Genomic DNA, 24874 nt, shown 5'->3' with positions numbered 1-24874 from the left:
GAGACACCCCCAGCAGCTGCTCAAAACAGCTCTCAGGCTTTTGGGACCAATGTTGAAGAGATCTGTCCCCTTTTCAGCCTGTACTGTATCAATCATTGCTGCCTCTGGTGATTTTTCTGTTGTAAAACCATGGAAGGTGTTTAAAATTCACCAGTCCCTGGGCAATTCTGACGCCAGGAACTTGTGAACAGAATCTTTGCATCTCTGCTGGTGCCTTGCTGAGTGACCAGATGCTTCCTGCATTTCATCTCCTGGTTGTTTTTCCTTTTTCCCTTTGCCTGCTTGGATTTTGAGCTCTTATTCCTTCTACGTGCCAGGGTTCTCCTTGATGGGAACCTCTGGGGACAACTCCCATAATACAGGGAATTAATCATAGAGCCACAACTTCTGGTTCTAATCAGGAGCCTGTCCTAAAGGCTGAGCTGCAGCACAACCCTCACAGACAAATCCTCAGAATTTAATAGGGATTAAATCAATGGAGTTTTTATGGAAAGTGAATTGCACTGTATAGAAATTGTTCCATAAACAGATCACAGCAGAAAAGACAAAGCTTCCTTGATTTTCCCCTGGATTCTACAGTAGGGTATAATTTTCTGATTCCTTTTGCTGGGCAGCCCAAAGTGATTTGATTAAAAATGACATTTCTGACTGTAAAGGTGCATGAGAACACCTCAAAGCAGTGCACAGAAATGTACAGAAAGGCAGTTCTGTAGGGGGGCAAATGATAATTCTTTTCCTGGATCAAAGTCATGCAGCTCTTACTGCTTCCTCAGTCTTGGGTGAGCAGGATTCCCTGGAAACTCTGCCTGAATCCTCTGCTGCCTCAGCCTGGTGTAACCAGGGCCCTGCTCTGGCCACCCTTCCACGCCACAGACACATTCTGGCATAGCCAGGAAACAGCCACGTCCAGAATCTCCAATCCTGTTCCATTTTCTGCCATTCCTGAGTGCTGATGGCTTGAATAAATGGGCCTTGGATTTCTGCTGCCTGCTCTGGGTAGGCTGAGTTGGCAAATTCCCTTTGCTCCACACCCACCTGGGTGCCCAAGGGGCTGCACAGCCCAATTTCCCTTCTCCTTTCTAATCACAGAATTCACAGAAATCCTGCTGAGCTCCTGGGTCTGGATGAAGGGATGAAACCTCAGCATGAACTCCTTACACTGATTTCAGTGGGAATTGCAGCTATCCCATGTCTGTTCCTGGGAATCAGGCCCAGCTTTGCTCTGAACTCTGCACTAACATCAGCTCTGCACTTGTCCAGTGGATTCTGGTTGTGTTTGAAGGATTTTTATAGGCATCTACTCAGTCCTGCTCTGAGCTCATGTTCCTCTGTATGAACAGGAAAACAAGGGATCCTTGTCAGTCAAGTGAGCAAGAACTTGGGATTTTTGTGCAGAAAAAGCCTCAGCTCTGAGATGTGGGGTTATAAAGGATGGAGCATCTCAGCAGAACAGCTGGGTAAAAAGGGCTTTCCCAAGGAAAAGGACCCCCACTGCAGGGCAGGATTTGGATTTTGCAGCCATAGGCTGTTCCTTGTGTGAATGGCAGGACTGAAGGAAGCTGCAGCCCCTCACAGGTGAGGGAAAACCAGAGGGGAATTGCCCTTCAGGGGGTGATTTGAAAATAATCCAAATTAAAATATAATGTACAGGGCAGCTGTGCCCTGTGTGCCAGGGCAGTGACTGTGCATGTGTGACATTTTGGGGAGCATTTCCACCAGTTCCACACATTTCAGAACATAAATTCCCAGGTTCAAGTATCAAAGTGCACAACATCAGCCTGAGCAAATCACTGAGACCTCAGCACTTGATATTTACCTCAGCAGGACATTAAAAATCCCATATCTGCAGTGACACACTGAACCTTTGGGTGAGGAGTTTCCCTTTGTGCTTTACTACATTTTGGCTACTAAAAGCTGCCAGTGGCAGTGGTTTCCTTTCAAGAGCACCGAGCTCTTGCCCCTCTGCAGCTGGCAGAGATGAGGAGGGCACTGAGCTCCAGGCAGAGAGAAGACAAGGCAGAGCTTGGATGGTGAGAGTGTGTGCAGTCCCAAGGAGATTGGGAACAGGAGCAGCAGAGGAGTTACAGTTTCCTTTGTTCTGTTAAAAGGAAAAAGGAAACACATCAGGAAACCAGACTGCGGAGCACAGGAAGTCTCACTCTGGCTGATAAAAAGGAACTGATGTGAGGTTGGTTCAATGCAGTTATAAGTCAATCAAGCTTGGAACAACAAGAAGAGATATTCAGAAGAAACCAGAGAGCCAAATTCTGCATTTAGCTGTAAAAAGAGTACTTTAACCGCTCCTAATCTTTTCCTTATCTTGTTGGTTTTTTTTTTTTTTTTTTTTTTTTTTTTTTTAAGAAAAGCTGCTATAAAAGCCATTCAAATGAGTATTTTCTCATCATACTGAAGTCGGTTTCCTGAACTCACCACACCTTCCCCTGACCCTACCATACCTTACTCCAGTTTCTTTCTTTCACTCATCAACCAGCTTTAAAACTGTATTCTTGCTGATTTATCTCTTCCCCTCAGATCAAAACCAGCAGTATTAAGAAGGGCGGTTTTTTGCTGAATGAGGAATCAGCAGATGAGTAATGAGAGGCTCTGCAGCCCACTGGGTTATTTTTCACTGCCTCTGGATGACTGACAAGGATTGTAACGTTCAGTTCCTGGGTGTGCACCTTTGGCAGGCTGGGCTTAAGGCTTTCTAATTTATTTTAATTGTTTCTGACTCCTTCACAGCCCTGGTAGAGTCCTAGGCTGGTCTATGCTGGAAGGACAAGAAGGAAATAAATACAAATAAAACAGCAAGCTTATCCATGACACCTCCTCTCCTGGGATGTGCTTCTTACTGGATTTTAGTGAAAAATCAGGAAAAGAAAGAATGCTGAACATGAATGAAGGGTTATTTTCAGCATCCTGGAGAGAAGCAAAGGCTGGAATTACACAACCCCTGGATGACTGAAGCTTCTTTCTCTATTTCCCCTGGTCCTTGCCAGGGTGTTATTCCCAAATTTTGCCTTCGGTGCTGTTTGGAGAAGCAAGAGGTTTGTCAGGAGAGCCTGAAGCTCCTGCTGCACATCCCTTTGCTCTGGGGCTGGGGAGAGCTTCAGCTGGGGGAGGAGGCACAGGGAGGCACCGTTTGTGGTAAGCTCAGAGCCAGCTTCCAGGTGGGTGTTACCGCGGGGGAGATACACATCAGTAATTATGTGGCTGGTAATGAGAGGGAGGAAGAAAACAAGCAGAAAATGCACCAACATCTCAAAGGCTTTGATACCTGGAACTCAGCAGAGCAGAGCAGGCACTGTCCTGGCACACACATTGCTGTGCATACAGCTGAAGGGTGGTAAGGGCACACCCTGCATGCCCAGGGCACCCCATCACTGCCCATGTCACCCCCTCATTGCCCAGGGCACCTCCTCACTGCCCATGGCACACCCTCACTGCCCAGGGCACCTCCTCACTGCCCAGGGCACCCCATCACTGCCCATGGCACCCCCTCACTGCCCATGGCACACCCTCACTGCCCATGGCACCCTCATTGCCCAGGGCACCCTCATTGCCCATGGCACCCCCTCACTGCCCAGGGCACCCCCTCACTGCCTGCCCAGGGCACCCTCACTGCCCATGGCACCCCATCACTGCCCATGGCACACCCTCACTGCCCATGGCACCCTCACTGCCCATGGCACCCCCTCACTGCCCATGGCATCCTCACTGCCCAGGGCACCTCCTCACTGCCCATGGCACCCCCTCACTGCCCAGGGCACCCCCTCACTGCCCAGGGCACCCTCACCGCCCAGGGCACCCCCTCACTGCCCACAACAGCACCCACGACTCAGCTCCACCTCAGACAAATGATTCCCAAGGGAGGCAGAAACTCACATTTGGGGGGGATATTTTAGGCTGTATTTCAAACCCAGCTATAAATGTGCAGCCACACTCTTGTCTGAAAATACATGTTGGCTCAGAAAATGTCCTTGGCCCTGGCCCAGGGCGGTGTGACAGGCCCCTGGCACTGAGTGCCCTCATGCAGCTCCTTTAGATGCCAGGGCTTTATAGGGCACCTGTGTTCAGGTGTGCACCAGAGCACAGGGCAGGCACAGGCAGGGAAACAGACCTGCTGTCCAATTCAGGTGAGAGATCTGAAGAGAATTTCACATTTCTGGTGCAAATTGGCTTCAAACCAAGTTGTAGAACTCAACTGGATGTGTTAGACCTGCTTTTTCCAGGGGCACATCCATGCACACCAGGCTTCTGCAGCTTCAGGGGTCCAGCAAATCCACAAATACCTGAACCCCTAAAGTCAATGCTCCCCTGGCTCCTTGAATGCTCCTGCTGGTGCATGCTAGCTCTGAGGTGGGACACAGGGACTCTCTGTGAGTGCTCAGGTGAGCTCGGACACAAGGACACACTTCTGTTTTTCAATAGCAGCTGATGAGGGGCTGTAAAGGAACCTCAAGCACCGATGGGCTGTGGGGGAAGAAAGGCAGGGAGGTGCTCTGTGCTGAGGCTGTGCATTCATGTGTTCCAGACCTGACCCTTCAGAGCAGATGGGAGCTGAACTCAGGAGGAAAACGTTCCCGTAAGTCCAGCAAGGGCAGACCTGAAGGAAATAAACTCTGCTGCCTGCAAACCTTGCTCCAAGTGCCCTTCCCCCAGCACATCTCACCTCTCAGGGTGACATCTGAGAGCTCACCCCGAGCTGCAGCCTCCCCTGTGCTGCACCTGAGGGTGGCCCTGCAAGGAACAGAGTCCTGCACCCCACAGGGCAGGAATCCTGTGAGCAGGGACACAGGCTGCTCCTCCCCTCATCTCACAGAAGGAATCGCCCAGAAATAAAATCAATAACTCAAATAAAAGCATGAAATCCTCAAGACACGCATTGCTACTCCTTTGAGTGACCACATCCTGTGGAGGTGAAGAGAAACTACACCAGGCACTCAGCACCTCCTCAAAGCCTCGCAGCAAAACCCCGAGGGCTTCAAATCCAAGCCCTTGCATTGTTCTCTCGGGTAAAGGTTTTCTTCAGAGAAATCCTCCTTTTTTTGAGGAAATAATCTATTTTTGAGGAGGAAAAAGTACACTACAGACTCAGGAAAGGCTTTTCCAGTGTTTGCTGCCAACTTGGAGTCAACACTGAACGCTCTGATCTGGCAGCACCCAACAGGACACTGAGGCTGGAGGTTCATGCTGAGGCAGGAGATGTCCTTTGCACACAGATCTCGAGGGGAAAATTCAAAATATCCCCATCAAAAAATATCCCCATCAAAAATATCCCCGTCATAAAACCTTTCTAAATAGTTTTTTGATGTTAGAAAGTTATTATGCAATATAAGTATCTTTGAATGAGGATTAGGGTAGGAGGGAACATTGCTGTTCATGCCCTGGAAATTCCAGATGGTTTTGTTCCAAATTGCTTTTGAGGGACAGCAGCATGGAAAGTTGTTGTCCCTCAAATCTTTGTGATTTATTTATTATTTTTCCAGTGTGGAGATTAGGAGCCTTGCCCCAGGAGTCAACACCCTCTAGCCAGGAAAGGCCATCCCTCTGGGGCCAAAGCTGGGGTGATTAAAAAGAGCCAAACAGACATGAAAATTGCTCAAAAAGGAAACATTTTCTTAGTCTGAGATCCCCACGGCCAAGTTTGAGAGCGAGAGCAAACGCCTCCAGCTCACAAACGACAGAGATTGCTCCAAAACCCAGCCCCACCCTTTGCTATGGCAACGCCAACACACCAGCCCTGCATTCAAGGACCCTGCTGTTCTCCTCTTCAACAATGCAAAGTCCTCGCTGAACGCCCCTCAGAGGGGCTCTCTGATGGCCTCAACATCAGGATAATTTTATTTTCCTGGAATGAAGGCAAGAGCCACACAAAATGTGATTTTTCACGAACAGGCAGGCTCTGGCCAGTATATTTGCTTTAATTATTCTCCACACATAAAGTGGAACTGAAACAGTTAAAGCAGCTCGAAACCACACCAGTTGTTATTGTGAGGAAGGCCATGCATGAGCATCTTGCTGTTGTTGAGATGTGCCCTTTTCTGATTTATTGTGAGGCAGTGAAACCCAAGTCCCACAAACACAATGCAAGTCAGTCAAAGTGGGGTGTTAACCCAAAGAAGATGGGATTTGAATGTCTAGGGGCACAATAAAAATGTTGGTGACTATTTAAAATTAGCGCAAACACAAGAGTCAGCAGTTACACTGGCTCCAATCATCATCTGCCAGTGCTATTGGCAGAATATGAACAGAAGGTGGAAATAACTCAGATTTCCTGCACTTCTTCCTCCACAGAGCTCTTTGAGCAGGGGACACTTCCCAAGCCAGTTCTGCTCACAGATTACACAGATTATTTAAAGGATGCAGCAGAAACCACCACCAACCTCCTCAGCAGGTGACCTGATTCTCCTCAAGATAAATAATCCTTTGAGAATAAATACAAATGCGTTCATTTTTATGGGACATTGGCTCAGCACTGTCACATGGGATGTCAGTCAGTGCATGGTGGGGAATGATGACTTAAAATCCTGAGCTGATCCTGTGGTTTATGTTTATATCCATGGAATTCCCTGCTTGAGGCCAACCCCATTCACACTTGCACTCAATGTCCACATGGGATCCATGTCCACAAGGATCATCCCAACCACATTTATTCTCTGCCCCAGCATGGCTCTGAGCCCTTGGGACAGCTCAAGGCTCCAGTGGGTTCATCCCTTTGCCTGCAGCTGGGCAGGTGTGCAGGTAAATTACTCTAGGGAGGTAAAACAGCAGTCAGAGTCATCAAGGTCCTTTCTGATAAAAAGATGAAGAGTAAAAGTACAAGCCTGTCTTGGTAATACAACCTGAGACAAAGCCAGATATTGGAGATTGCAGGCAAGGGAGAGATTTGCAAAGCAGGCTGGATCCAAACTCCTGCATCTGTCAGCCTGCAGTTAAAGGCTTCAGCTCAATTAAAACAATTAGTCAGTGCAATAGCAATGCATAGGCTTAAAAAACAGCCACTTGTCAAATTTAAATTGCTCAAGAAGAAAATGATCTGGAGGGCACAGCCCTGTCCCAAGTCCAGCAGTTGTCCTCTCCAAGGACAGGAATATTTCTGAGTTTGGAGTGGGAAGTGCCTTTCCCCATGCCGGAACTCAGATTTCATCTGGGACCGCCCCTGTTCTTGCTGTAGATGATGAAAGAACCTTTCTCTGTGTTTTTCTTGCTCTCCAGTCACTCAAGTGCATCTTTCTGCTGTATTTCTCCCAACACAAATGCAGAGCTCTGAGATAAATCAATGCCTGCATGGCAGGGCAGAGCTGAGGGCACCATCGCTGTTAACTTGCTTTGCTCTGGATGTGCCCTCAGAGTCACACCCACCCTGCAGCACAGGTTAAGGACAGAGCTCAGCACACCAAAAGCACTGCAGCATCTCCAGCCACATCCTCTCGTGCTGCCCTTCACCTGTGAGAAGCCAGGCAAGGGGGTCTCACCCTTCCCTGCAGCCACTGTCTCTGTGGAGAGCTCCAAACCACAGGGTTCTTTCTGCCCAGCATGAGAATTTACAAGTCTCAGCTAATCCTTTGGGCAGGACAGGAGCACAGAAAGAGGGCACAAACAGGGCAGAGGGGACAAACAGGGCACAGGGATCTGCTGAGCCTGGAATGGCTTGATAAAGGAGCCCAGGAGGAGATCCTGTGTCTGGTTCCCATCTCTGGATCCCATCTCTGGGTCCTGTCTCTGGATCCTGTGTCTGGATCCCATATCTGGATCCTGTCTCTGGATCCCATCCCTGGATCCTGCCTCTGGATCCCATCTCTGGACTCTGTATCCTGGTTCTCCAAGCCCCAGGAGTGCCAGACCCTGCCCTGGCAGGGCAGCAGGGCACAGGGCAGTGGCAGAGGCTGCAGAGCGGGCACAGGGCAGTGGCAGAGGCTGCCCAGCAGCCCCAGGGCAGGCCCAGCCCCGGGCAGTGACCTGGGCTGTGGCCGAGTTCCTCCTTTGGCCGCAGCCTCAGCGTGACTGAGCCCAGCTCGGAGCTGCAGTTCCTCATCCCCAAACCGCAGCCGGGGGGAGCTGGGGGCAGCGGGGGCAGGAGCAGCTCCCGGGGGCTCCGGGGAACAGGGGCACAGCCCAGCTCTGCTCAGGGATGGGCAGGGGGCTCCTGGCCTCTGCACAACGGCGGGTCCACGTGTGCAGCACCGCAAAGGCACAGATGGGGAATTTCTGCACTTTCACTGCACAATATTTAGGGCTCCGCAAATCAAAGAAAGTTGTGGTACATTAAATGTATCCTGAATGAGGCCCAGGTTACTTTTGCTACAGATCTGAGGAGGTGGAGGGGAAAACCTGTCTTATTCCAGCCATACCTCCCAAATATTGTGCTTTCAACACTCCTGCTTTCTCCCTTCCTTTCTGACATTCACCTTTTCTTTCCCTCCTTCTTTCCTCTTTCCATTTTCTCTTCCTGTCCATCTCCTTCCCTCCCCCTTCTCTTGAGACCTTTCCAAACCGTGCACTTGTCACAAGCTGCAATCTAAGGGAGACAGTTTCAGTTCCTGCCCGTTTGCAGCTTTGTTCTACCCAGGTCAGCAAAATTTAAAAAAATAGAAAAAAAAAAAAAGAAAAAATTTTTAAAAAAGAAAAAAAAAAGAAAAAAAAAGAAAAAAAGGCACTTTTAAGGCGAGCTCGACACCCCACCCAGGCAGGCGATAGGCATCTTTCGAAATCATCCAACCCAAACACACCCACAGCGTCTCTCGCTTCAAGGCTCCTCTGTTCGAGGGCTCCTGTCCCGCAGCGCTCCCCAAGAAGAGCCTGTCACACTCACACAAGGGTCCCCCAAAGGCAGCCCGGTGCCGCCCCGGCTTGCAGAAGCTCTGGGGGAGCTGGAAGGGCTCGGTTCATCCCGGCAGGGGCTGAAGGAGCGGCCGGGGGGCAGAGGGGGAACTGCTCCCAGCCCCAGCAGCGTCCCTGGTTGCTCAAGGCCACCCGAGGTTGGTTAGCTTGGTGGTTTATTTGCCTCACTCTGCTTCCCTTTCCTCCGAGCCAGGGCGATGTTTCTCCTCCAGCCCGGGGCTTTTTCCCCGCCAAAAACCCCAAGAAAGCTGCTGGAGGAACACGGGCGACCACCCGAGCCAGAGCGCCGGGGCCAGGGCCGGGCCAGGGACAGACGGACAGCGGGGGCAGCTCCGAGCCGAGCCGGGAGCAGGAGCTGCCGCTGGCACTGCCCCGAGCCGGGCACTGCCCGACCCTCCTGGGCCCTGGCACTGGGCACGAACCGGCTGCGAACCCCCGAGCACCGGGGAGGCCCCGGGAGAGCCCCGGGACTCGGCGGCCAAAGAGGAGGAGGAGAGGGAGGAGGAGGAGGAGGAGGAGGAGGAGGGAGCCCGGCCGGAGCCGGCCCCCAGCCCCGCGCCCCTTCCCAGAGCCCCCCAGCTCGAGGGGACCCCCAGCCCCTCCTGCCCTTACCTTAATAGTGCCGTCCATCGGGAAAAACTTCCAGCCGGGACCAGCAATATTCCACACATTGACCCGGTTTAGCCTGCGACTGACGCCTGCTGAAGTTTTTTATCCTTCTCTCTCTTTTCGCTCTTGTCGCTGCCCTTCCAGCGGTTTTGCTGCTCTCTCCGTACCCCCTCTCCCCCTCTCTCTCCCTCCCTCCCTCTCTCTCGGTCTCTCTCTTTTTTTAACTTTCCTTCTTGCAGCAGAGCGAAAAAGAGACAGTTAACCGGATGAAACGTTTTTTTCTGCTAATTTTGGGAAGTGAAGTCACTCGAGGAGGAAACCTTCGTCTCTACGCTGGTCCTGCCTTCTTGGTGAAAATATATATATTTTACATACAGGATATTTGCTCCATTTAGATAAGAAGGGGCAGAACAATAGCCACCTCTGTCACAGCTCCTGTTTGTCGCTGGGACAGCCCGGCCAGCGCAGAGCTTGCCTCGCACCCCGTGTTAGGCAGCCTGTGTCATCTCACGGCTCCGTTTAACGTGGGGTTTTGCCTTTTTTTTTTTTTTTTTTTTTTTTTTTTTGGCTGGAGCAGCTTTCGCCTGACTCACCGAATTTCCGTCTCTTCCCACAGATTTTTTTATTAATGCGTTTTCCAGTCAACGGGAAAAATTAAGGGGAGAAAACCGTAAATGCAATTCGGTGACGGCAGGCGGAGGGAGAAGAGAAAAAGTCTGGCGATTAAAACGAATTTAAAGCATATTTCGAGCCCTCTCCTTCACGGCTCCCAGCACGGAGCGTGAGCCGAGGGTGCAGCCGCTGCCAGGAGCGAGCGCTGAGTGCAATAATGCAGGACAGACAGACGGATTCAACACAGAGTGCAATAATGCGGGACAGACAGACGGATCCAACACAAGAGTGCAATAATGCAGGACAGACAGACGGATCCAACACAGAGTGCAGTAATGCAGGACAGACAGACGGATCCAACACGGGCTGCGGGCAAGCCGAGGCTCCCGGCCACTCTGGCCCCTTCGCTCAGTCCCGCTGCTCTGGCGGGGGGGATGTGGGGCTGGGAAGGGAAGGCGCTGCCATGGATGGTTTCTGTCCTTTCTTTCAGGTGCCGGAGCCCTTTCCCAGCCTCCGCACTGATGTGAAACCCCCACACAGCGGGGGGCACACCCCCTCTTGATAACCATGTCAGAACCTCCCAGTCAGTACCGGAACAGCCGCTCGGGTGCCGTGTCCTGACGGGCACAGCAAACAGCAAACAAACCCCTCAGCCTCTAAACCTCGCTCCAGAGCCCCTGACGCGCGATCCTCCCGCATTCAGAGCGCAGCGAGCGGCAGCAGAACGCGCGTTTTCCTCTTTCCGGGAAAAGCCGAACCTTTCCAAAGGGAAATGAGACAATCCCCGCCTGTGCCGCTCCCGCTCCCCGCCCGGGCCACAACAACCACGGACACACCATGCAGCAGCCGGGCCGCCCTCCTGCCCCGCTTCCACAAACCGGGCACACAGCGAGGGAAAGGAAAGGAGGGGAAGGCAAGAGAGGAAAGTGCCAGGGCAGCAGGGCACCCTGCCCGTCGGGGGACAGCGTTACCTTGTGCAGTGCCAGTCGCGTCCAGGCTTTTTGTTCCCCCCTGTCTTTAGTCCAGCCACGGGGAAGGGGATGAGGGGAAGCAAAGTTATATCCAAAGTTATCTTGCCCCTGCTCCTTCCAAAAGGGAAAAGCAATAATGCCACCAGTGTTTCTCCCCGGCTGCGGCAGGGATGCTTTATTAATACTTTATTTCTCCGAGCCCGAGGCTGGCAGGAGAGAGCCGCAGATCCCCCTTGCCCCTCCCTCCCCTCCCTCCCCCTCCTCTGAAATTAGCCTCATCAATTCAGCTACAATTTTTCAGTTCGGATGTAGACACGGGGCTGAACGTGACCAGACCTGGAGGTTTTTGGCTCGCTGCTCGCCGGCGCTTGGGGCCGCCTGCAGCGGGGGGAGCGCCCGACCCCGGCCCCTCCTGCCTGCCCCCCGCTCCGGGGCTGCGCGGGTCCCCCGAGAGCCGCACATCTGGATGCTGCTAGCGGGGTCAGGTCCCCCCTCGCCTAGGGCCACAAAACTGGAGTTCAATTAAAAGAAATCACCGTTAACCCTTTGCTTTCCTCATTCCTCTTGCTTTCCCGTGCCCACTGTCCTGCCCCTTCTCCCCCAGTGCTCCGGTCCCGGCTCCCCCCTCGGCGTTCCCACAGCGACCAGAAAAGCGAGAGGGTAAAGGGAAGAGTGAAACGCATCCTTTCAAAACCCGAATGGTTTCCTCTCTAGACAGCGCTCCCCACCAGCTCCGACAAACAACGCGGGTGGGGGGTGAGGGAGAGGGCAGGTTGAGGATCTCAACCGCGAAAGGAAAGGGGGAAAATCCCCTGGAAGGAGCCTCTGTCACCCACCGACATCACAGGGCACTTTGAGTCGGGCTGCGGGACCGACAGCGGGGGAGCTGAGGATCCAGGAGAGGCGGGGGAACCACCTGAAAACCGGCCCAGCTCCCGGGAGAGGAGCCCGACCCCTCAAATCTCTGAGTCCGACCCCTCAAACCCCTGAGCCCGACACCTCAAATCTCTGAGCCCCACCCCTCAAAACCCTGAGCCCGACACCTCAAATCTCTGAGCCCGACACCTCAAACCCCTGAGCCTGACACCCTCAATTCCCTGAGCCCGTCTGCCCCAAAACTCCATGAGCCCGACACCCTCACAACCTCCTGAGCCCAACCCCAACCCTAAATGTCACTCATCTTCAACCCCAAACCCCCCTTAGCTCGACAACCCCAAAACTCCCTGAGGCCGACCCCCTCAAACCCCTGTGCCCGACAGCCTCAAACCCCTGAACCTGACACCTCAAACCCCTGAGTCCGACACCTCAAATCCCCTGAGCCTGACACCCTCAAACCCCTGAGCCCGACAACGCCAAAACTCCCTGAGCCCATCCCCAGCCCTAAATGTCACCCATCTTCAACCCCAAAACCCCCTGAGCCCGACACCTCAAACCCTTTTTGAGGGCGTTTTTGTCCCTTCAGCCCGGAGCTGAAGGGACAATCAAATCCGGCCCCGCCGCGCATCCCAAAGCCGGGCAGTTGCCAGACAGACCCCCCGCCATCGCACCGGGAGATATTTTTGGAACCCAGCTCTGCATTTTATGGCCAGACGGGCACCGTGACCCGCAGGGGTTTGTTTTGCATGTCTGGGGATGCGCGGAGCCTGCTCAGGTCACTCGTGATACCGGGGCTGGCAGGGATGCTCCGCGCTTCTCCTCCGGGGTTTGGTCTAAAGCAACATTTGGGAGAATCCAAGAGATAAGGGAATGAGCGGAGGTGTTACACACTCCAAGGAGAAGCCGAACAATCTGCTCTTTTCCGCCCAAATAACGAAAAATAGAAGCTTTGCATTATTTTTTCTTTCTGGTTTTGTTTTAATCCCCCACCTTCCACCACCCCCCCCCAAAAAAAATTAAAAACAAATACCCCCTAAAAACCTCAAAACCAAAACCAAAGCCACCTTTGACGTTACTCCATACTTTTTGCAAAAGGCTGAAATATTCATAACCTTCGGACGCCAAGCTCTGAATCATCCTAGGTGGTTGTGCCGTGACTCTGGGTATTTAACTGTTATCTAACTGGGTTTTTAACTGTTATTGCATTTAACCACGAAGGAGGGAGCCGAGACAGGCGGGGGAAAGGCGGGCACGGCGCTGAGCAGGATCTGTTGCCACTCTGGATCTGTCGCTCGCCCTTCGGATGCTCATGTACGTACAGCAAAGGAATTGGGATCTGCTTCATGTGGTCACCGCCAGACAGCTGGAAAATCATTTGATCTTGGCAACCACGGCTTTCAAATGTTTACATGGGGACGGGCTGGTAGAAATCAGTTACTCCTCTATTGTTATTTATTATTGTTATTAGTTTTATATGTCACTACGTTAACGAACGGAACGGAATTGTCGAGCGGCGTTGTTAATTAGCTCAATATCGATCTCGGGCGCCTGGCACGTCCCCACCTCCTGTCCCCGTCCTTGGGGCTGCTCCCAGCCCCACACGGAGAAGGTGAAAACGCCGCGATCCGAAGGGAATGAGGAGCCACTGGGGGGGATGTGGCCTGGAGCTGTTTCATGTCGAGACCCAAAGGAGTTAACCCTCGGTGTAGTTCTGTGCCAATCCCTCGCAGAACCCCAAAGATTTGGATTTTCTGTCTGTTACCCACGCGGGATTAGCGGGCATCACTTCATTATTAAAACCGTCCGGTTATTCCCTAGGAACAAACACAGTGGGAACCTTTCCCACCCCCATTGCAGGTTGGGAATCTGATTTTCCAAGGAGGGGAGAGGGGATTGGCTTCTGTCACCCTCTGTGACCCCAACAGCATCAGCTGAGCTCTCGTTGAGCCCAGCCTGGAGCTGTGGCTGTGAAATAACGCGGGGATAGAGGAGGGGAGCTCAAAAACCCCAACATCCACGCTCTGGCTTTGTGGCTAGAAAGAGCCTCAATTTTTGCAAAGCGTCCCCTTTGTAAAACGAGCTTTCCACACGCGTGTATTTCCACAGCCCGCGGGTGCGTTGTGTGTGATATATATCCAATAATATATAATATATAATATATAATATATAATATATTATATATAATATATAATATATAATATATAATATATAATATATAATATATAATATATAATATATAATATATAATATATAATATAATCCAATAGCCGCTTTTCAGATAACCTGCCACAGGTTCTGTTCCCTCTGAACGTGGGCACAATTCCGTCATTCTGGGCTTGCAGGGGCCGGAGTTTATCCCGCTCCAGCCTTCCCTGGAGGGAAACTCTCCCCCAGCTTTAGGGAACGTTTAAAATCCCCGGCTCTGACTTTCCCCTGGCACTGACCCCATCGCAGAAAGAAAAACGAGATGTGTTTGTTTCTTTTCTAACCCCACGTTCTTACAAGCAAAAAGCCCAAACTGCAGCCCTGGGATTTGATCTCCCGAAACGAATCCAAATTTTAGACCCAGCGAATTGGGCAAACCTCCGCTTTTCAGCCGCAGCAATAAAAGGGGATCGGGAGAGGGGATCAGAACTGGAGGATCGGGTCCCTCTTCCCGGCAGGAACAGCCCAGCAGATCTCGGAGCTGAAGCCGGGGAGTTATTCCTCGCTAATCGCTACTAAGTAAAACATAATGTCTTAAAAGCGGGGTGGAGAAGATGCGGGAGCTTTGAAGCTGCATGGCAATGAGGGGCGAGCGGGGCGAGCCAGGGGTGTCCTGGATGCTTTTATTTGAGTTCCATGTCCCAATAAAACAGCGCCCGCCCTCCCTCCCTCCCCCATCCCGCAGTTATTGAAAAGCCGAGGCACAAAAAACAAAAATACTGAAGGCCAAGAAAACAGACTGCAGTGCACTAGCTCCGAACGTCTGGCCCCTCGCTTGAGGCCATAATTAATTTGAGATTTATTTTTATTGGAGAACCCAGTCTCGTCTGACCTTAGCCAAACAAGACTTCAGCGAGACCCTTGATGCGCTTGAATGGAACAGAATATTTCTCTCTAACTTCTCTTCAGGCGGCCGTGCCTGCTTTGAATTTGTTCCTCAGACTTCATATATTTGGAGATTTACAGGAAAGATTTAAAGCATTTTTCCCCTTAGCATTCACTCTCTCTTTTCTTCCCTTTTCGCTCCCCTTTCCCTCCACACCTCCTCTCCTTCTGACCACGGGGCTGGGAGAGCATCGGGAGGGCTGGAATACAAAATTCCCCGGATCCAGTATATTGGGAGGGGGCGTTTTTCCTGTAAATTGGGAAAGAATGGAGCCATTAAAAGGTCGCAGAGCTGGGGAGGGGGTTGGTTGCTGCTGCCTGAAGACGGAGGTCACTCGAAAAGCTCGTCCCTTGTGCCCGATTTATTTTAGAAAGCTCCAACGTGCCACAATTCTAGGAGAAAAACAACTTTTCTCCCACCTCGACTTAAATTCAAGCCGTGTCTTGAAGGTGAAGCGGGAAGGAGCAATGCCAGCCCCGGGCTGAGCACGGGAGAGAGGCACGGGGACACGGAGAGGGATTTTTCTCTTTAAAACAGAGAGATCGGTGCAAACAAGACCTAAATCCTTAAGCTCCAAGTTGTCATAGGGCGTTAATCAACGACTTGCTAAAAGTCCGACAATTTAGCAGCGTTAGTACCCCGAGAAATGGGAAGAAAGGGAAAGGATTGGGTATAAAGGCAATATAATAGTATAATAGTTAATAGTTATATAGTTACCTATATAGTTATATATATAGGTATAATAGTTTAGGCGAAAGGTGAGTGAGAAGGAGCTCAAGCAGCTCCTGCCCCCGGAGCCACCGCAGTGCCCACCCTGGAGGTGCCGGGGAGCAGGACTGGAACCCTCCGGGATGCCAGCAATGGGAAAAAATAAAATAGAAAAAGCAGAAAAGGACAAAACGCCGGAGGATGCACTCAGTGGGAACATCAGCACCCGGAGCGGGGAGAAGCCAGCCCAGGGAGGATTTGGTTCTTTGGTTTTGCCGTTCCTGCCGGGCTGGGGCTCTCAGCAGCTCCTGTTCCTGCCCATCCCTGAGCACCTGCGGCTGACCCCGCACCAACCGCGCTGCAAAGCAAACCCAACCAAATCCCGGGGTATTCTCTCCTGGCAGCCTGTCCTCTGCTCCTGTCCGGTGTGCCAGGCTTTGGCAGCGCCCGCTCCAAAGAAACCTCCACTGTTTTGTCCTTAAAATAAGAGTTTACCCCCTCTCTCTTTAGGGCTTCTGTAAACTTTCCAGCGCAGGGAGAGCAAGAACAAACCCAATATTGTTCCCAGCCACGCAGCCCCTTTTCCCTGCATGAATATCCTTCTTTGTGCTGCAGCACAAACCTTAGGGCTGCCTTAAACCCGGGCTTAAAGCGGGAACCTGGGGTTCCTTCCCGAGCAGAATCCATCTCCTGCCCTGCCCAGGGCTGGGGCTGCAGGACCGCGGGGGTGACACCGGGACAGCCGCTCCTGTCCCCCCGGGGCTCCCCTCCTGCGCCGGGAGACCTCCCGAGGTGTCTGGCCTCGAGGAGCAGGAAAGGAGCTCCAGGAAAAGCAAAGTGGCTCCAGGAGCAGGAAAGAGCTTCAGGGACAGGGAAGGAGCTCCAAGAGCAGGAAAAGGGCTCCAGGAGGAGTAAGGGGCTCCAGGAGCAGGAAAGGAGGTCCAGGAGCTGAGAAGGATTCCAGGAACAGGAAAGGAGCTCCAGGAACAGGAAAAGGAGCTCTAGGAGAATGAAAAGGGCTCCAGGAGGAGTAAGGGACTCCAGGAGAAGGAAAGGAGGTCCAGGAGCAGGAAAGGAGCTCCAGGAACAGGAAAAAGAGCTCCAGTAGTAGTAAGGGGCTCCAGGAGCAGGAAAAGAACTCCAGGAGCAGGAAAGGTGTTCCGGGATCAGCAAGGGGCTTCAGGAAAAGGAAAATGGCTCTAGGAGCAGGAAAAAGAGCTCCAGGAGATAGAAAAGGGGCTCCAGGAGAAGTAACGGGGTTCCAGGAGCAGGAAAAGCAGCTCCAGGAGCAGCAAGGGAGAGAGGCTGAGCCGGCCCCAGGCAGTCTCGGGGTGGGCACGGGAAGCGAAAGCAGAAGCGCTGAGTGTGGGAGCAGCAGGCGATAAAGGGAATGAAGCGTTTGGATGTTGCCCAAGGGCAGAGAAAAGCGCGGGTGAGCAATGAACCCCCAAATGATCCCTGTGCCTTTGCACACATCCGAGAGCTCTGTGGGGGCAGGAGGGGAGCGAGGCTGCTGTGACCTGGAGGAGCTGTCACAATGGGCATAATTAAAAAATCAGAATTCACAGGTCATGTTGCTTTGCTTATGGCTCTAATTCTTTCCATATCCCTCCAGCCAGGATTCCAGTGCTGTCTTCTTTTAAAATTTAATTTCGCAATTACATTCTGTGTTTCATTCTCTAAAGTCAAGTCCTCGTGTTTGGATGAGATTAGCACCCTCTGATACACTGTGAATTATTAAATATTCGCAGATCAGCCAGTCCCTAATGGTCTGAGGAATAGAAATTCTTCAACACTTATGCAGAATAAGCCATGAAGGATCAAAATTATTTTATATTTCTACAAATTCCCAGCCCTCCATTGAATTAAGGCCCCTACAAGAAGTGGGTGTGAGAGAGAAGCTTGGGTTCCCTGTCAGGAGTTCCATGGAATTTGTGTTCCATGGGATTGGGTTCCCTGTCAGGAGCTCCATGGGACTGGAGTTCCATGGGATTGGGTTCCTTTGTCAGTTTTATGGGATCGGGTTTCCCTGTCAGTTCTGTGGGACTGGGTTCCTCTGTCAGGAATTCTGTTGGATTTGGTTCCTGTGTCAGGAGCTCTGTGGGATTGGGGTTCCCTGTCAGGACTTCCATGCGATTGGGTTCCTGTGTCAGTTTTATGGGATTGGGTTCCCCTCTCAGGAATTCCATGGGATTGGGTTCCCTGTCCGTTTTATGGGATTGGGTTCCTCTGTCAGGAGTTCTCTGGGATTGGGTTCCTCTGTCAGTTCTGTGGGATTGGGTTCCCTCTCAGGAGTTCCATGGGATTGGGTTCACTCTCAGGAGCTCTGTGGGATTGGGTTCCCCTGTCAGGAGTTCTGTGGGATGTGGGATCGAGTTTCCCCGTCAGTTTTATGGGATTGGTTCCCCTGTTCCATGGGATCAGTTTTCAGTGCTCTCAATGACCCCCCTGTGCTGAGATGGAAATCGAGGTTCCAGCCCTGAGCTCCAATCCGAGTGACTCCACACAAAAATCCTGGTTAAAGCATTTTCCATGAAATCCTGCTCTGCCTCCTGCAGCTCCCCCACCTTACCCTCAGGCTGCTTCTGGAGAGCCATGACAAGAACTCCATGGCCTGAAGGATATTGGTGAATTTGTTCCTCCTGAGATTCCTGTGGAACACCCTGCAGGTGTGGGGGACACCCTGTGGGGTGTGTGATGGGGACACCCTGCAGCTGCCCCCTCTGGTCTCCAGCCTGGAGGGATGAGGCATTTTCTGTCCAAGGCACAGAGGAAACCTGAAGTGAATGCACACTGTCCGTCTGTTGGGGAGGATTCATAGAAAAGATCAATCCCCATCTCTCTTTGTCTGGTGGGGGTGGTGTTCACATCCCACAAAAGTAACAGAGAAAATACTTCTCCCTTCCATAAGGCAGCAAACAAGGTTTGGTGGAGAAGGAATGATAATAACAAGAAGGGAAGGAAAGGGGAAAGGAAAGGGGAAAGGAAAGGGGAAAGGAAAGGGGAAAGGAAAGGGGAAAGGAAAGGGGAAAGGAAAGGGGAAAGGAAAGGGGAAAGGAAAGGGGAAAGGAAAGGGGAAAGGAAAGGGGAAAGGAAAGGGGAAAGGAAAGGGGAAAGGAAAGGGGAAAGGAAAGGGGAAAGGAAAGGGGAAAGGAAAGGGGAAAGGAAAGGGGAAAGGAAAGGGGAAAGGAAAGGGGAAAGGAAAGGGGAAAGGACACACAAAGAGAGAGAAATTGGGACTCAATCATCTCTCAATCTTCTCCTTTTCCATCTCTGTGCTCCCCAGAGCTTGGGAAGCCCTCCCAGGTGAGGGTGAGCAGCAGGGGGGTCTCAGTGGGACCTGGCTCAGCTGCAGCCACGCTCGAGGATGGGGAGAGGCAGCAGCAGAGAGGGTGGGGGTGCCCAGAGCTCCCTGCAGCAGGGAGGGGATCCACACCCACATTTCCACTGCCTGGAGCATTCACCATCCCAGCAATCCTGTGAACAGGCACTGGCAGAGCCTCTCTGCTGCCCCTGGGGGCATTTGGGTCACTGGGGGTGCCACCAAACCCAGGGGGGCAGGGACTGACCTCACCCATGTGCTGAGGGTGCAAACTTTCCTGGATTCCACCACACTCCCACCTTTATGAACAGCCCAGGCACCTTTTGGTCCCTCTGGGACAGAACTGCCCAACTCAAACCCCTTAGAGCCAGGGGCAGACCGTTCCTTTGTCTCCTGAGGATTTTGGGTCAGACTCCATGGGAATCCTGTTGATTTTTTAAGCACAGCTACAAACAATTTACCCTGTGCCACCAGAGTGTGAGAAGCTCTGCAGACAGACCAGCAGAAACAGAATCCTTGCCCAAAACACCCTCAGCTGAGGAGGGAGGGCTGTGCCAGAGGCAGAGCCCAGCACCCACAGCTCATTCCTCCCTCCACACTGAGAGTCCCACCTGGGCAGCTCTCCCTGGTGGACACAGCACCAACTCCTGGCAGGAGATCCCTGTCCCAGCCCTTCTCCCGCAGCCCTGCCCTGCCTGAGGCTGAGCCAGGGACAGGATCCCAGTCCTGCTGCCACGGTCACTTTTCAGGCCTCACTTCCACCATTCCAAAGGAATTTTGCACACAACAGGAGCAGCCCTGGATCTGCTCCCAGCCCAGGGCAGTGACGCCACTGCAGAGGATGGACAGGTCCTTCCTCTCCTCATTGCAGCCAGGGCATCCCGGGGCATTCCCTGCATCCCCACAGCCAGTCACACAATGGGGAACCTTCATGTGCTTGAACTCTGATGGGATTTCATTCCCCAGACTGGAATTCCAGCTGTTTTCCACAATTTCTGTTCCAGAACCTGACCCAGAGCTATGCAAACTCACAGAGCAAAATTACCCCAAGATTCCCTGAAGCACCAAGGTGGGAGTGGGATCTGGGGCTATCAGCCCATGGGGAGCCCTGCCCATTCCTGGCTGGAGTTGTTGCAGTGATGGGGAGCAGCTGCACAAGCTCAGCCAGTGCCACACGACCTGGGATCATCCCAAGCTTGCATTTCCACTGCTGATTGTCCCACAGGTGCCCAAACTGAGCCATGACCTCAGGATTATTCACAGGAATCATCCAGTGGATCATCCCCAGGAATCCTGGGGCACAGATCATTGAGAGAGGGAAAGGGGGAAAAAAGAGAGACCGAATTCCTGTAATAAATTATTCATTACAAATTATCCACCCAGCTGTAGTTAACACCCTCCTGTGTTTCTTCAGGGACAGGAGAGGCTTGTGGTTTAGATTTTCCCTAAGTGCTGCTGCATGCAGGCTTTGCCTCAAACGTGTAACCCAGATGTCCCAGGCTTGGTTTATTTACATTCTTGGGAGCTGTTGTGAAAAAAACCCTATATGATGTCAAATATAATATAGAGCTCAGCTGAGGTATGAAGGGACAAGGCTGTGCCAACCCTGCTTGCGTTTTTATTTTAATCTTTAAAATAGAAAGAAGCAGAAGTGGCCCATCAAAATATATTGTAAGATCCTTTTTTAAAAACTAGAAATGTATAAATGCAAACAAGTATTTAAAGTGCAAGATCTGATAATATCAGTTAAAAACCAAAACAAGGTAATATCAATTAAAAACCAAAACAAGGTAATACCCGTTAAAAAGCAAAACAAGATAAATTTTCCTACTAAATTACATGGAAACATTCAAGCACAGAAAGAAACTTCGGGAGCACAGAAGGAAATCCCAGTGTCACACAGCACTGCCTGGTGTGACAATCCACATCCAAGATGTTTGCCTTTAACCCATTCAACATTTCCCCCTCTAAATCCATTCTGGAATGGACCTTGCAGAAACCACCCAGCTCCATGGATCACCTTGCACAGGGAGCTCAGGAGCTGGCACGGCAGAGAGAAGAGAGGAAATTCAGCCCTGGCTGAGGACTAAGGGGGGCTGGGGAAAGCTGGGAGCAAATGGAAGAATCAGGGTGACAGCTCTGGGATAGAGCCCCGAGCACAGCCCCTGTGCTGCTTCCACAGCAGCAAAGCAGGAGCACGCTGGAGTTTGGCACAGCCCGAGCACAGATAACCCAGCAGCAATGAGGGGTAAAAGGGAAATCCACTTGAACTCGTTGTTTATCCCCGATAACACAACTTCTGACTCAGCCCTGTATGTTTCCAAAAGGATAAATTCGATATTTCAGTCTCTGACCCCTCTCCCACTGAAGATCAAGGGATTTTTTCCTGCTAAATTCAGTAAGAAAGGGAATGAGATTTTCAACCAATACAAACGACTGAATTTGGGAGGATTGTGATTTTTGACATTACCTGTTTAAAGATGCTGTCATGTCTTACCTTGACGTAAGACGAAGTGTCTGGGACAGTCTGAAACATCCTTACTTGTTTATTAGATATATTTAAAGGTCCTAAATTTGACCTGAAATAAATCACAAAAATACTCCCAGTCATATATTTGCATATAGAAAAATAAAGGAATAAAGCCTGGTCTAAATAAGAAGATTGGTAATAAAATATAGAGGGGAATGATCAAGCATTTAAGTGTTACTTTTAAAGGACAGAGAACACATCAACACAGTAACTAAAATCAAGTAAGGGACTCTCAGAACAAGGGTTTATTTCTCTTTTTAAACACCAGTTTGGTTTTTCCTTTGGTTTCTCCCTCCTCCACAGGAAAAGCTCCTCCTTCACGTTAGACCAGAGCAGAGGGAAAGGTTTGACATTTGATTAACTGAATTTCTTAGCCAACAATTAAAAGCCAGCTGAAATACTCGTGTTTTCATGTCGAGCCTAGTTAACCCCATTGACTCGTACCCCGAGCTTTCCCCGGGCTGGGCGAGGGGCATTTGCCTCTCCCGGCTCATTGAAACCATCCCGAGCCATTAACCCGCCGGCCCCGACTGATTTAAGGACCCTTCCCCACCAACAATAATTAAACCATAAATTAAAATATACCCCGAAAGGAAGCATCGCTGCAAATATTAAAAGAACTCAGGGTTGTCAATCCCGTTTTTATTTGGGGTCCTGCTCAGGCTCTGTTTAGGGCACCCCATCTGTTTTCCTGCACTCGCCAGGTTTGATGAGCTCCTGTTGAACCGGGAATTTTCTGCCTCCAACCCCAAATCGTCCCTGCAGAGATTGACAGCGATGCTGTGCGGGAAAACAAACTCCAGCCGCCAAAATACCCCACAAACCGATTTCATTTGTCCTCCCTGATCCTCCCGGAACGCGCCAGAAACAATTAGCAAAGTGCAATTAGCTCAGTGTAATTAGCGAAGTGCAAGTGGTGAATCATTAAGGATCGCCCTCGCACGCATCCCCGCCTGATGCTCTGTGCTGGAAGGAAGGGTCCGAGATGGGAATTGCGGCAGGGAAAGGAGCCGGCGGGACGGGAGGGATGCGCAGGAGCCGCGCAGCCTCCGGGGCCGGGCTGGGATTTTCTCCAAGCTCCTGAGGAAAAGCTGTGGGGTCCTGACGGCGTGTACCGCTCGGATCCGAGCCAGCCCCGGGTTAATTACAGCCCCGCGCTAATGAAGCTGAGACACCGCACTCCTAGAACCTTCCGTGGAGTTCAGGGAAAGGAAAAAAGAAATAAAAACAACAACAAAAAAACCTCACAGCTCAACAACTGGAAAATAAAAGCTCGCTATCTGCACGTAACCCCCCTTTAATTGATTTTTAAAGTATTTATTGCCCGTCCAGCTGGCACGGGAGGGCAAGCGGCTCTAAGGCGGACAATGTGTTTCTGATAAGTACAATTCCTTTTTTTCCTGTCGTCCTCCCTCCTAACACATTCCAGTTTCTTTTGCTTCTGAACTTGCGACGGGGGGTGGGGGCAGGCAGAGCGGAGGACAAGGTAATTTTGCCTCGCCAGTAAATTTTCTGGGGTCAAGGATTCCCATATTGGTTTTCCCCGCTCTCCTCTTTACCCCTGATTAGCGTCCCCCTCCCGCCTCCTTTACCTCCCTGTTGTAATTACGCCCGTGCATGTAAATAAATACATCTGCACATTTTGGAGCGCTTCTCAGGAGCCTGCAGCGGATTATTTATCAATCGGCTCTCCCTGCCAGCGTCAGCCGCGACAGAAAAAGGCCTCTTAAACAACTTTTAAATCCTTATTGTTATTGCTATGGTGGAAGGACTCACCTTTAGGAGCCTTTCCCCTCAGTTTGTAAAGATCCAGGTTGGGAACAAACCCAGCTGCCCTCGCCGCTGCAGTTTTGCGGGGAGAAGAGAGATTTCAACGCGTTGGATCCAAAGCAGCGCTGAAGTTAAAATTCCCAGCCCATCCAGACAGGCTGCATCAAGCAGGCATTTCCTCAGGGGGCTTCTGTGCTGCTCGCAGCTCCAGGACGTGCTTTGCTTTCCTTTCCCTTGCTTCTCTGCCCTCTACTTTTCATTTGATTTCCGTTTTCCCCCCTTATCAATATTCCAGCTGTTCCCTCAGATTATTCGTGGCCATGGGACATCCTCTCGCCCCGTGAGTCCTCCTGGCGCTGTGAGCGACTTTAAACAACACTCCAAAAACAGAAAAAGAGGAAAAAGAAAAAAAAAAAAAGGAAAAAAAATCGCAACTTTAAAAAATATATATTGCTGAGGAGTCAAGCCGAAAAGAGACGCTGAGTGGAGCTCAAGTGCTACTTTAAATCCCCTTTTTAAAATAAGGAAGTTTCAAATATCCGTTTTTAAATCATCGGTCCTTATTTTGAGGTTTTCTTTCCTGACTCTTACCTAGAAAAGAGTTAACCCAAAGCATAACGGAGCACGCTGCAGATGCACAGCCTGGGAGAGCGCGATGGAAGGGGCTCCAAACGATACTTTTGGTTAAAAAATTCCGCATTTCTCCCGGCCAGCCGAAACCTCCAGCTCTTTTTAGCTATTTCACAAGAGCCTATCAAACAGGAACGTGTTCAGGAGGGAAAGGAAACACATCTTCAATCCAGGGATGGTTATTCCCCACCGGAGTCACGTTCCTGGTGCATTTTGTCATCTCAGAAACCTTCACAGACAATATTTTGTTCTAACCTGGGCAAAAGCTTCCAGGGATTTTAGTACAACATCAATTTTAAATGCAGCCCTCAGAAGGGTTACCAAAACTATTTGGAAAATGTTCTTCCATTCTCTATTCTCTTTCTCTCCTTCGCGGCTTTGCCCCAAATTCCAACATATTGAAACATTTTTCTCCTTAATAAGAGGAACATATAAAGTGAAGGGGTGAAAGGGCAACCTGGGAGCCGTGCCTTGAGCTCCGCACACAATTTACTCCCTGGTAGACGAGGCGTTTAGCATTCCTCCCAATTTCCAAGGAAAACAGACTCAGACCCGGACCCGGCAACCAGGGACCTCGCCACTTTTTAATATAGAAATTCTTCGGATTCTTTGTTGTTATTATAATTGTTGTTGTTTGTGGCGAGAGAAAGCCTTTCCCAAGGTGAGGGGACGGGGTTTTGGGGAGAAGCTTCCTTGGGATGGAAGGGGAAGCAAAGCGACAGGAGGGACACGCAGGAGGGAAGGGATCGGGGCAACAACCAGGACAGAAAGGGAATAGGGAAAAAATCCCTCTAAAATCAAAAGCAGCGTTGTCATCATTAAAGGCTTTTTTAAAAATCGCGTGCAGGAGTTAAAAATGTTTTTTGCAAGCCTTAATGTCATTATTGTGCGAGGACGGGAACTGCTCTGTG

The 24874-nt window shown here is 51.0% G+C and overlaps 1 protein-coding gene across 4 annotated transcripts in view; it reads right to left on the bottom strand.

Annotated features, from left to right (window-relative positions):
• The window catches only part of FLI1 (Fli-1 proto-oncogene, ETS transcription factor), a 91350-nt gene extending 67258 nt beyond the window's left edge, over window positions 1–24092 (bottom strand). The window contains exons 1-2 of one of the 4 annotated variants that reach the window (XM_074559428.1): window positions 23340–24092; window positions 21504–21612 (exon numbers count right to left, since the gene is read on the bottom strand). In XM_074559428.1, the coding sequence (XP_074415529.1) occupies window positions 21504–21569 (66 nt within the window). In that variant the 5' untranslated portion in view covers window positions 21570–21612; window positions 23340–24092. Of the gene's footprint in view, window positions 1–9456; window positions 9956–11036; window positions 11191–21503; window positions 21613–23339 lie in introns of those variants that run through there. The other 3 variants (XM_074559429.1, XM_074559431.1, XM_074559430.1) reach the window with 3 other exon arrangements.
• Between the last annotated feature and the right edge of the window lie 782 nt (window positions 24093–24874).

This window comes from Zonotrichia albicollis, chromosome 27 (genome assembly GCF_047830755.1).
Source record: "Zonotrichia albicollis isolate bZonAlb1 chromosome 27, bZonAlb1.hap1, whole genome shotgun sequence".
NCBI classification, from domain to species: domain Eukaryota; kingdom Metazoa; phylum Chordata; class Aves; order Passeriformes; family Passerellidae; genus Zonotrichia; species Zonotrichia albicollis.
The sequence above is the reverse complement of the archived record's forward strand: the minus strand, read 5'-3'. Positions and strand labels throughout refer to the sequence as shown.